General features: G+C 38.4%; 1 protein-coding gene across 1 annotated transcript in view; it reads right to left on the minus strand.

The window, feature by feature from the left end:
* The window catches only part of LOC142151179 (complement C3-like), a 141,174-nt gene that overhangs the window by 75,692 nt on the left and 53,402 nt on the right, over nucleotides 1–12,080 (minus strand). Inside the window, exons 14-19 of the mRNA XM_075206545.1 lie at nucleotides 11,014–11,163; nucleotides 7,863–7,992; nucleotides 5,990–6,064; nucleotides 5,333–5,533; nucleotides 3,649–3,760; nucleotides 2,217–2,305 (exon numbers count right to left, since the gene is read on the minus strand). Coding sequence (XP_075062646.1) covers nucleotides 2,217–2,305; nucleotides 3,649–3,760; nucleotides 5,333–5,533; nucleotides 5,990–6,064; nucleotides 7,863–7,992; nucleotides 11,014–11,163 — 757 coding nt within the window. The remainder of the gene's footprint in view (nucleotides 1–2,216; nucleotides 2,306–3,648; nucleotides 3,761–5,332; nucleotides 5,534–5,989; nucleotides 6,065–7,862; nucleotides 7,993–11,013; nucleotides 11,164–12,080) is intronic.

The raw sequence follows: 12,080 nt of genomic DNA on the forward strand, positions 1-12,080 counted from the left end.
CAAGGAGAAGTTATAAAGAAAAGTTTACTGTGACACATGCTGAGCATTGTAGTGTCACACCTCCTAAGTCACGTTAAATGGTTTTTCTATAAAGAAAGTGCTTCACCTTTATAAAGAAAGAATTGGCTGCTTTTAAAGTTACATTAAGCAGAAAATAAATGTGTTAAAACCAGAAATATTGCATACAGGTGCAGGGGCGCACGCAGGGGGGGGGGGGGGGGTCTCTGGTTCACCAGAAACCCCTCCTCTCCGCGAACGAACGGGCACTAAACATTGCCCTGTACTGTACAGCAGCCGCAGCGCTGCCACAGAAGCGTCCGCGGCGGTGCTGTATTGTACTACAATAAAGCACTGCCGCGGACGCTTCTTTGACAGCGCCACGGCTGCTGCACAGTGCAGAATCGCCAAAATGGAGCTGCTGCGCATGCGCGGCCGCATGCGCAGCAGCTCCCTCTCTCTCTGTCTATTTTTTTTTTTGGGGGGGGGGAGTCTAAAGGGTTCCCCCTTAAAAATCCTGAGTTTGCCCCTGAGGTGTATCAATATTGAGAGAGACAAAAACCAGGACTTGGAGCATATTTGTGCTGTGATGGAGTATTACCCTTTACAATATGCTGAGTTAAAAGACTATATTTTTTAGAGAGAGGCAGATACCCATTTATTTTGATTTGTGAAATAGACTGTATTACAGTGCCCTGCCATGGAGGATATAATGAAATCCTTGATACAGGGTACCCTGACTCAGCAAGCAGTTAGTAAAGCTCAGCAAGCAGCTAGTAAAGCTCAGCAGGCAGCCACCAGAGTGCAGCAGTTAGCCTCTGAGGAGTCAAGGAGGCAACATTACCAAGACTATGAGGCACTCAGTAAAATGGTGAGCTCTGTTCAGGAGGGAGCACTCAATGTCTCTTTTAGTGATGAAGGAAAGTACCTGAGCAAATCATAGAAATGCTCAGATTTGTGAAACAAGAAGAAAAAAAATGCTGGAACAAAGTTTGAAGCTACACAAGTGGAATGTTGACGATACCAGCAGCATATAGACCACATGGGGAGAGACATAAATGAGCTACAAGATAGTTTGAATACAGAACAGAAAAAGTTCAGGCAACAACAAAGACAAAGGCCCAACATAAATTGGATCATGACCAACAGTAACTTAAAGCTAAGATATGGAATCTTAAAGCAATCCAGAAATTTAGCAATGTACTTCAAAAGGTGGCGTAGACCGTGAATATTAACTGCCTCAGCAGCATTTCAAGGGGCTTAAAAGTCATTTGCCCAGTTGGCCTGAATGAGCCAGACAAACAAATGTGTAACATTACTGTAGAAGTTAAACAGGTAAAGGCTCTGCTAGATTCTTGCAGTACGGTTTCTCTTGTAAAAGCCAAGTTGGCGAGGCCCTTCAAGCATCAACGGAGAACTGTTGGGGTAACCTGCATACATGGGGATACCTGACATTATGTTACCACTGAACATGAAAACACAGTGTAGTCAACTGGTAGTCACTGTGGGATTAGTTCCTTGTTTGGGGTTTGATGTTATATTGTAGAGAGAGTTTTCCCAATTCTGGAAGCTATGGGAACCCAGTGGAGTGCAAAAGTAAATTACCCAGATGTGCATGATAATGTTACTCATACAGTGGCAGTGGGCGTGTTCCCTTAATCTAAAGTGTTCTCCTTTTCAAGCGTGATTGGAGAGTCAGAAAATGACGAGGGCAGAAGTGAAGCGCAGGATAGTGTGTACCTCCTGCTGAAATAGGAAATGTTGTTGAACCTGTTGACTGTAAGTCTGATTTTGAAGTAAGGAAAGTTATTTTTGCACCAGAACAGTTAAAACATCCTACTCTGGGAAAGTCTATAGAGATTGTAAAGTGGTTAATGGAAACCTGGTAAAGTCTGATAGTAGGTAGTCATACTCTTACATGGCAATAAGTCAAGGGTTGTTATATCCAATGTGCAAAAAAGGAGAAGATATTATGGAATGGTTGATAGTTCCTTAAGCATATAAAAGTACTGTGTAAGGCCTGGCTGGCTCGTGCTTAGATCACTGAAGAGCATCGAGAAGTAGAAAAAACCCTCAGAATTTTGCAATTTTGCAGGCGTTCGTAAAGATGTATTTGACTAGTGTGCATCCTGCCCAGAGTGTAAGTACCAAGTTTCCCCCCAGACAATATTACTATTTACTTACCTCTAGCTGCATAGTTTACCTCTTTTTTTTCTTACCTTTGTTTTCAGACAGACTCACGGCCAACACCTCCCATGTTGTGATAGAATCTTTCATGAACATATTTTTCACTTCATAGGTGGAAATTCTGGTGAAAGATAGATATGTAAAAGACATTTTTCACCTTGGAACAACCCAACTTTTTAATAAATACCCCCTAGTGTAGCACACTGGTACTGGTTTCAGCTAATGCTTATTGTTAAGTCATAGGAGAAGCATTAAAGACCTTTTAGCAATATAGTCTCTTACTGGGTGAGAGATCGAAGCTGCATCAGGAGGTGTGTGCTGAACGTTGCCTTTGATTGGAGAGGAGCTGTGGCCATCCAACCAATACACAACTCTTACCCTATCAGCTTAAATGTCAAGGAAGTGTGAGGTCCTCAAGCAATGAAGGGTCTCTGTATGTACATTTTAATTTTGCATAGAGAAAATTCTACAAAAAAGTTTATGTGTTCATTGGTTAATTGTTTTTTTTTTTTAGCAAAGCTTCAGTTATTTCATGTAGTTTTCATTATATTGTCAAACAGTCTGTTATTACTGATTAGCCAATAATAGGCATTATTAAATGTACTGTTCCCTTTTTACCTCGAGTCAGAGACAAGCTATTGTAGGCACAGTTCATATGATGTATTCACCATTCTGTGAAATTGGTTTCATTTCAGTGCTTTGCCCATTGAAGACACACATGGAGACGGAACAGATGCCAAGCACGGGCTTATAGCCATGGAGTTGCTGCCATATATAATATGGGATATACCGAGCGCGGGCTTATTGCCATACAGCTGGTACCATATATATATACCGAGCGCGGGCTTATTGCCATACTGCTGGTGCCATATATATATATATACCGAGTGCAGGCTTGTTTTTTTCTCTGTTTTTGTTTCAAAATATTGCCTTATTGTCATAGCAACTGTCCATGAAGCCTATTTAAGGCACATTTGGGTGTGGCTCACAAGCCAGCCCTTGCGAGCTGTAAACCCCTATACCTGGGAGGTGAGTGCTTCTGATTTTAACTGCATTTTAATGGTGTTTAAAGCATATAGGTCAGTGTAGGACCTGCATTCAATAAGGTGCCTTTGAGGCTGGGATGCAGGCTTAAATGTTTTGATCAAAATATGAACTAATACCTTATGTTTTCATTTTGCTAGATACACACAGATATGCAGTGTTTGGGAGAAGCACTGACAACTGTCTTTTTTATTTTGTATACAAGGCTAATATGCCCATGTAAACAGACTCCTCAGGAATGGATGAAGAAATATCACAAGTTGAGGACACTATAGTTTCCGGTAGAGACATTATAATCTGTATGTACAAACAAAATCATTTCTATCTTCTATTTAATGTTAATGATCATTTAGTAATTACGACCTTGAGCTGGTAGTGGAGATAAGCTTAGACAATAAAGGAAAGGAGTAAGCAACTTACCCTTTAGCATCAGGTGGATCTTTAATTTTCACTATATTCCACAGCCAGCTCTCTGGAAATTTACTCCTGACCTTTATTACAGAATCCAGAATGTAATTATCATTGCTGTCACCTGCCAAAGAGGGATAGTTACAAGTCTGAGGCATAAGGTATATGGGTATGTGGGTATATGGTATCCATCACATGACCTAGCAGTGTTATCAAGACTTCAAACAACTCCATGTCCTCTATGTATGTAATATTAGTCTTATATATTTGTTATGTTAGTACTATTATTTAATAACTTGACAAGTAATTTATAAGGTTCCCATGTTCTTCAGGTGGGCCTGGGACAGTCGTAGTTTTCCACATTAAGGGCCTGATTTATATTCGGACGTAACCTGCGCGCCACTTGCGATTAAAAAATGAGTATAAAACTTGAGCATAGTTCCGACTGTATTTAACTCCAAGCAGATCTCAAGATATGTTTCAATTTGAAGGTGTAAGTACACTCTGCCTAAACTTTACTTGCCATATGTTAATGGGCAAAATACAGGATATGCACATGTGCAATATAAAGTCCCATCAAAATGCATGGAAAAAAAACACCTCTAAAATAAATGAACTAATAATAAATAATAAATAATACTATAATCAGTGGCAGCTCCACTGGCTGGATTGCATTATACAGGTGGTTGGTGCAGCCATTGCCGCTTTAAAACCGGCATTTTGAGTGTGTCCATTAGAAGTGACTTTTTTTGCAATGCAGTTATCTATGAAAATCGCATTTTAGAGGTGCCGCTGATTCCAAGTGGGGGAAAGACTACCTGTCGGTTACATGGTAAGTCTATCTTTACTGCTGTCTGTTAGATGTTCAGTCTATATTTTCGTATTGTCGCAATTTTAACGTCCGTTATCTCACAGCCGATAAATCCTACCACACCCGTGCCTACAATTACTTGCATACAAATGTTTTTTAATTTCTAGTGGCACACATATGTGTAGTTTTTAATACAAAGACTATGCCATAACAGTCATCACTATTAGTTAGCGTACTTTCGAGAAACCCAGGATTTGATTTGGCCGCATCTGCACTGGAACGTGATAGGTACATACTTATGGTACATTTCCTACATTTGCCCACCCTTTTTCATCTCCATTCCGCGCTCCAAGTTGTAGGCAGTCGTAATTGTCATTTGCATTCAGACATGAATTGCATGTACTGCACCCTACCCTGCCACCACTTCCACCCTCCAGCCACTTTGTCTGTTTAGCCTCCACCTGAACTTCTAAGCTGAATGTCCCTTTAGACACTATTGTCTCTCATTACTCCCTCTAGAATGTAAGTGCTCACAGGTAAGTTCCCCTAACATATGATGTCCTTTTTTGTCCCTGTCATGTGTTATGCTGAATTGTTAATGTATGCTATGCTATTTGTGCTGTTAATTGCATCCATGCATGCATGTATTATCCTGCTAAGTACATGTTATTATGTTTACTGTTGTCATATATGTCATATCTGTATGACTATGTCAGGCGCTATGGAATTTGTGGCACCATGCAAATAAATTATGACGCTGGTGATGATGATAATAAGTGGGTGTTTTAGCGAAACATCTTTTATCTTTATGGATATGCATGGTCACACCTATCAGTTATGTTTCATGCTGTGAGAGAATAAGTTTCCTATCTCATATCTGCTCACTTCTTTCCAAGTTGTCATCTTCTTTCAGCTCCTTCTCTATCTTCAGTTTCAGTTCAATGGATCTGCAGCAGTCCAAGAAGGCTTCCACACACTTCTCTCCATCTTGGATGAGGCGAGCCCGCCGCTCACAGCTGTAGCCCATAGGGTTGGTAACCATACCGTCACTGCAGCATTGTTTCTCCAGGTCTTTATAATTCAAAGCTAAGCAAGAAAATCAACAGATACATTTTATTACATAAATTTATATTGCTAAAGCCAAACTTTAACCCATATTGGCTTGCCCTCTCTGCCAGTCACTACACTGGCTCTCTGTCCCCTACAGAATACAACTCAATCTCCTCACCCTTACCTTCAAAGCCCTCAGCTGCTCTGCTCTCCCTAGATGTCCAACCTAAGTTCCATCCAGGGCAATATCATGTTTAACAATAGAAGTGCCATGAAGTTCAATTGGCACTCTCTCTGTCACCGGTAAGCAGAGAGCTGCAAATGTGGTCCCAGCCTGGTTACAATTGATTACTTACATATAGCCTACACTTGGTTTTATAGGATAATTAGGGTGAGTTCCAGATAGAATGAGGTGTGACAGAGATAGGTCAGACAGAAAAGTCATGACACAATGACACAAACTGTGACTTCTTAGCTAATTTCTCCTCTTACCTTTCTTGGCTTTGTATTCCATCAGTGCTGCGGATGATCGTCGCCTGCGTTTCTTACTAGCTTCGCATGATAAATCTAGACATAAAGGAGGATATCCCACAAGATGATCAATATCAAGTAAAGTAAAATCAGAACATTGTCAGAAAAGAACCAATTTTATTCCGCTTACAGAAATGTCTCCTGAACAGCTTGATTATCTGTTGGAAGTAATACTAATCACTAATTAGAAAATGTATTTCTCAGATAAACAGTGTGCTTTTTCTACATAAATGAATGTAAACAAATATAACTTTTCCTAAGAATTCCTTAAAATTTTTGTCCTCTTTTGGGACTTGCTCATGTATGTGTATATGTATTAATTACTATCACTTCATACTAGAGTTTGTGTATAATTATGCTGTTAAATTGAAATCAATAATTCATTATCTGAAGTCTCTAATTTCTCAAATATTATTTTTCTTTCAAAGTCTTGAGATAGTGATCAATTAAATTTTCCGTCATTTAAAACAAAGTGATTTTCAAGCGATGATTAAAATTTCTCAGCACTTTTCTCAAATCTGCCACTCCAGGGGTCCCAATTTTGTTCATTGCCCAACAGTCCAGGGGTTAGCTTCAGACAAGTGGTGCTTGATTGCACCCTAATTTTTGCAGCCATCACCATAGGAGCACAGCTCTGAGCTGACCAGCCTTGTATGTTACACTGTCATGACTTATGCTGACATGTCTAGGCTGGTTTTGACTATGACACGGGTATCTCATACCTATGTGTCTCGTTATTAACATGGACACCAGCCCTAATCTGTCAGATGCTCAGACTATTTCAGTATTTGGAGGGATTCAATGTCCAATTTTTCATTTACTTCTTATTAGAGCCTCTACTTATTTAAATTGAAATATTCACACATCTATTTGTATTTAAGTCGGTGGTAGTCACATTCCCGTGACTCATAACACCGACATAGTAAATCCCTACAAAATAAGTCCGAATCTAATAAACCCAATAAATAAAAAATTCAGACTTAACTTTAAAAAGACAGAGTACATCCTGACATGTCTGCTTCACGACTGCTTTATTTATTGGGGATCCTGATCCATTATAATGTGGTCCCCAGGGTTGGAAAAATTGGTGCTTAGCAGTCCCAAACCTAGGTCATTACCTTGGTCCCAACAGCCAAAGGGGAAGCCCCATTAAATTTTAGTAATGAGCTGGTAGTATCTGAGAGGGAGGGACATGCTGTATTTTTCAGGTACTAGACCCTCATTAACCAACTTAGCTCATGAGCTAAAACTGGTTGCCATTGGAGCTGGTTGGTGTTTTGCGTGGAGGGGCATGCTGCACAATTTTACATTTATTTATTTAGTAATTATCAGAGCTTTGCCCATTGATTTCAATGGGGTATCCAGATACTAGATACACCACTGAAATGATTGTAAAAAGCTCCATACATAAAAGTGTCTCATGCCAGAGAAAACAGTTTTAATGATTTGTACCATGATTTACAGATTGACAATATGTAGATTTCTTCAGTTCTATAACACTGATACATTGGCTATTGCAGTAATTTTCCATTGTCTGATGAATCATTTTTTTTTAATTTTTTTTCAGGAGGTGTTTGAATACTTGTAATCTATAGGTCAACGTGACTTTAATAGATTTGCAAATTAGCAAATTAAACTGCAAATCACTAAAATAGTTTTTACGCCCAGTTTCTGCAAATTGACCTTTAGTAGATCCCCTGCCTTTACCTCATGAAAATTTTTTGCCTTTTTAGACCAAACTTTGACTTAATGAACATCAAAATGAGGCTGGATCTGGAAAATTGTACAAAATGTTTTATTTAATTGCGCCCATGCGCTATGATAACGCACGTACCTGATCTGTCTTTTGTGAACGTTTTAAAATTTGTCTGTACAGCAAGTCCAGCATCGTAAAACACCCCCATATTATTAGCTCCACTTCCCGGGGTACAGCCAGTGTCAAACGTCTCCACAAGGTCCCAAACCTTAGAGATGGGGAAGAAGCAGAAGCTTTTATTGGTAAAAAAATAGGGAACATTGTACTTGTGCTTTAAGAATTTTTTTTTTAATGCAGCATAAATAGAATTAGGATATTAGTTTGAACAATTTCCCCAGAAAAGTGTCTACTTAAAATATATGTGGAAGAGAGTGAGTATAGAGTGAGTATAGAGAGAGTACAGGGAATAGAGATTTGAAACCTCTTGTTTACAAATAAAGCTGAGAATCAATTTATGTTTAGCGGATGGTAAGACAAAGTGATCTAAATTTGTTTGTATTCTCATTTTATTGTACATACTATGGCATGACTTCCACAGTGGACATAAAAGACACATTTATTAAAATTACAGGTATTTGTGATGTAAAGCATAAAAAGGTAAATCATGTCAGACTTATTTCCAGCTTTAACTTGATCCTGCAATCAGCCAAAATCCAAGTGTAAAACAAATAGACAGTTTTTCAGAAAAGAAGGGGAACAAAACCTACAATAATCTGGTTGTATAAGTGTACACACCTTTTCTTAATGGGACTGTGGCTCTCTCTGTTCAGAATTAACCAATCACATTCAAAACCATTTTCTAAGACAATCGACATACAGCTGCCAGCAATTTAACTGATTGTGAGTAGCCTCAAATAAAGTTCAGCTGTTGGATTTCCTTGCTGTTTTCATGGTTGTATCCTACTTGGTTAGCCCTGGTCCACAAGGATAGTTTAAAACATGTATAGGATCTCATTGTTGAATGTAATCAGGAGAGGAGTCTAAAAGCTTTACATGTACAGTGGGACACTATAAATACAGTTTTAAACCGTCACACACCACTTGTGGTTTAGTTCTCCAACCCAGCGCATTTTCAGTAGGGTGCCTTGAGACTGGGATATTAAATGGCTGACTATGTGTGACTTATTGAATACAGATAAACTACCATCAAAAATGCAAGAAAAAAAGACAGTTTATTTAAATATTTAAGAGGAAGCATTATTTCTTTATGAATTATGGGGCAATTATTATTTATTGATTAAGGGGTAAAATGAATTATAATTTATTCATTTATAATTAACTTATGCGGCAAATTTAATTTCTTTATACTGTATTAAGGGGTAAAATTATTGTATTACATTATTGTATTATCTATCTTGTTTGTTTTTTTCCCAAAACATTTTCAATACTGGGCTATTAATCATTGTGCCTCAGTGTTTATTAAATGTTTTGCAGTGTTTTGAGTATCTTAATTAAATTGCATATAATAATACATTCATTAATCATTAATACTTTTACTAGTCTTCCTAAGTGGAGGACCACTCTGAATATAATGTACACACAACTATGTCATATGTTTTGATCCATTTTCTTATGTAGTCAGACTTAGTGCACCCAGGCTGTAACAACATTTTCACTTAATCAGTTATTATTGAGTAAAAAGGGAGACAAACAGGCAATATAGCTCCAACAAAAAGCAGTAAACATTGAGACTTCTGTGCAAAATGTTATGCACATAAAATAACTACAATTAATGTGCTTAATATACTTCTGAAGGCTATTTTGAATATACAAATTTGAGAGTATTATGTCGTTAAGCCTTTGTTGACCTCAGGATTTCTGGGTGCAATTAAAAAGGCCATTTTTTGCTTTACTAAATCTAATATAATCATCATCATCAACAACATTTATTTATATAGCGCCAGCAAATTCCGTAGTGTTTACAATTGGGAACAAACATTAATAAAACAATACTGGGTAATACATACAGACAGAGAGGTAAGAGAACCCTGCTCGCAATCTTACAATCTATGGGACAATGGGAGTTTGAAACACAAGGGCACGTGCTACATCATATTGCACACTGAACCAGCTAGAATGCTAGGTAAAAGTATTGAGTGGGCTGTGTGATCAGTCACACAGCAATGTTGGTCAGAGGGTTGTTGTTTTGTGTTAGCTGTGTAGTGGATGGTAATAGGGTAACCTAGGGAGATTGAGATGGTGGTAGAGGAATATCATAAGCTTGCCTGAAGAGGTGGGTCTTCAGAGAACGCTTGAAGGTTTGAAGACTAGAGGAAAGCCACTGTGAGAGGGAGAGAATTCCACAGAGTGGGTGCAGCCCGAAAAAAGTCCTGTAACCGGGATTGGGAGGATGTGATATTTTATTTTAGGATTCTCTCAAGAACATTTATAATCAGTAATTTGTCTGTGATTTAGGGGTCTATTTATTAAAGGGAGAAAAGCCCAATCTCTGGAGAAAACTTGTCTTTATCTATCAAGAGATACTGCCGTGTTCTCTCCAAAAGTAGATCCCACAGGTTCACCGGGCTTCTCCTGGTGAATGCTTTCCCCTGACAGTCATGGATGAGCCTATTTAACAAGAATTGTGATGCTAGAAGTACTGCTGCAATCTTTCTATCACTTTGGCCATCTCAGGGGGCTGCCAGCAGAGGAAACTAATAGAAAATGTTTGTTAACGCCACATGATAGTAAATAGACACATGATTAAGCTTTTGCTGCATGCACTTCTGGAAATTACCTTGTCAAACTTTTCAAAGTTTGTTGAATATTTGTCTGAGTGAGATGGTAAAGTTGCATCTATTATTTCTGAGGCATCTGAGTCCTTGGTACTTACTTATCTTGGCTGTTTAATGCTTTGTACCTACTTCTCTAACGCTTATTAAATCCTAAGAAAATCATGTGTTGGGCCTTGTGCCTTCCAATATAAACACGTTGGTCATAGAAAGTTGGATATCTTAATAAAAATGAAAGGTATTCACTGCTGGAACATGGATGACAGCTCCTTATACCTATAGCTTGGAAGTAACCACTCTGAAACAAGCAAAAATTGAATTGGTCCCTGTATGAAGAGAAGTTCTTCAGCTGCAGAAGTTATTATTTATAAAATATTCAAAGTACTAAAATATAAAAGTACTTTGTGTAGTCTCCATCCACTGTATCTTTGCTGAAAGAATTTTTAATATTTTTATGTTGATTACAGGATTCTTGAGAATGGTTAATAAGTTCTTACCTTACGTTGGCTCATCTTATATTTGTTGTTCAAAATGAAGACACCTTTATCCACAGCAACCAGTGCAACATGGGAATTATGATCGGCTTTTAAGGTTAGTTTTACGAGCTCTTCGGGTTTATGGGTGGTCTTTTCAGCCTTCACCTCCAGCTGTGTGAAGACAATATTTGCATCACAAGAAAAATAAAAGGATTATAAAGATTAAATAACTTCCTGAATACTTGGTTTTAACTATGGCTTAATATAAATACATACTTCTCCTCCCCTTTTATTTACCCTATTACTCTTGAATAGAGTATAGCATTCCAAGATGACTGCCCAGTTATGTGTATACGACCAGGGGGTAAATGTATTAACCTCTGGTTTCTTCAACTCCCGCGATTTCGGTGTCTTCGGCGCTTACATTTAAAGTGGCGCTGCCTTGTTCAGGGAAGTTTCCCTTTACAAGGCAGTGCCGCTTTAAATTTAAGCGCCGAAGATGCTGAACTCGCGGGTGTTGAAGAAACCGGAGGTAAATACATTTACCCCCAGGTCTCCGTAATACCTATAATATCATACTGCTCATTCATTGCTACTAGTTCCCGCATTTTACCTGTCAAGCATCTTTCAATTGCATACACTTAAGTCCATTGCCTTCCTTAGGTATTTCTCTTTGCTTTAAAAAGGGCCTCTCCCTATCGTCTATGCTTCCTTTTCCGCCCTCTCCACCCCTTTGACTCTTGTTAAATTTAGGGGTGTGCACCGGGCACTTTTAGTGTTTTGGGTTTTGGGCTTGATTAGCTTGAGGTTTTGGGTTCTGATTTGTTTTGCCAAAACACCTGACAAAAGGTTTTGGTTCTGATTTAGGGTTTTGGGTTCTGATTTATTTTTAAAAAAGCATACAAAAGCGCTAAAATCCATTTTTTTGTTTTTTTTACACTCCTACGCTAATATTAAACTCAAACACATTCAATAACAATAATTTCCACTAATTTCCAGTCTATTCTGAACACCTCACACCTTAAAATATTTTTTTTAGTCCAAAACGTTGCACAGAGGTAGCTTTCTGGACTGCGTAGTGGAGTGGC

Source organism: Mixophyes fleayi, chromosome 4 (genome assembly GCF_038048845.1).
Source record: "Mixophyes fleayi isolate aMixFle1 chromosome 4, aMixFle1.hap1, whole genome shotgun sequence".
NCBI classification, from domain to species: domain Eukaryota; kingdom Metazoa; phylum Chordata; class Amphibia; order Anura; family Limnodynastidae; genus Mixophyes; species Mixophyes fleayi.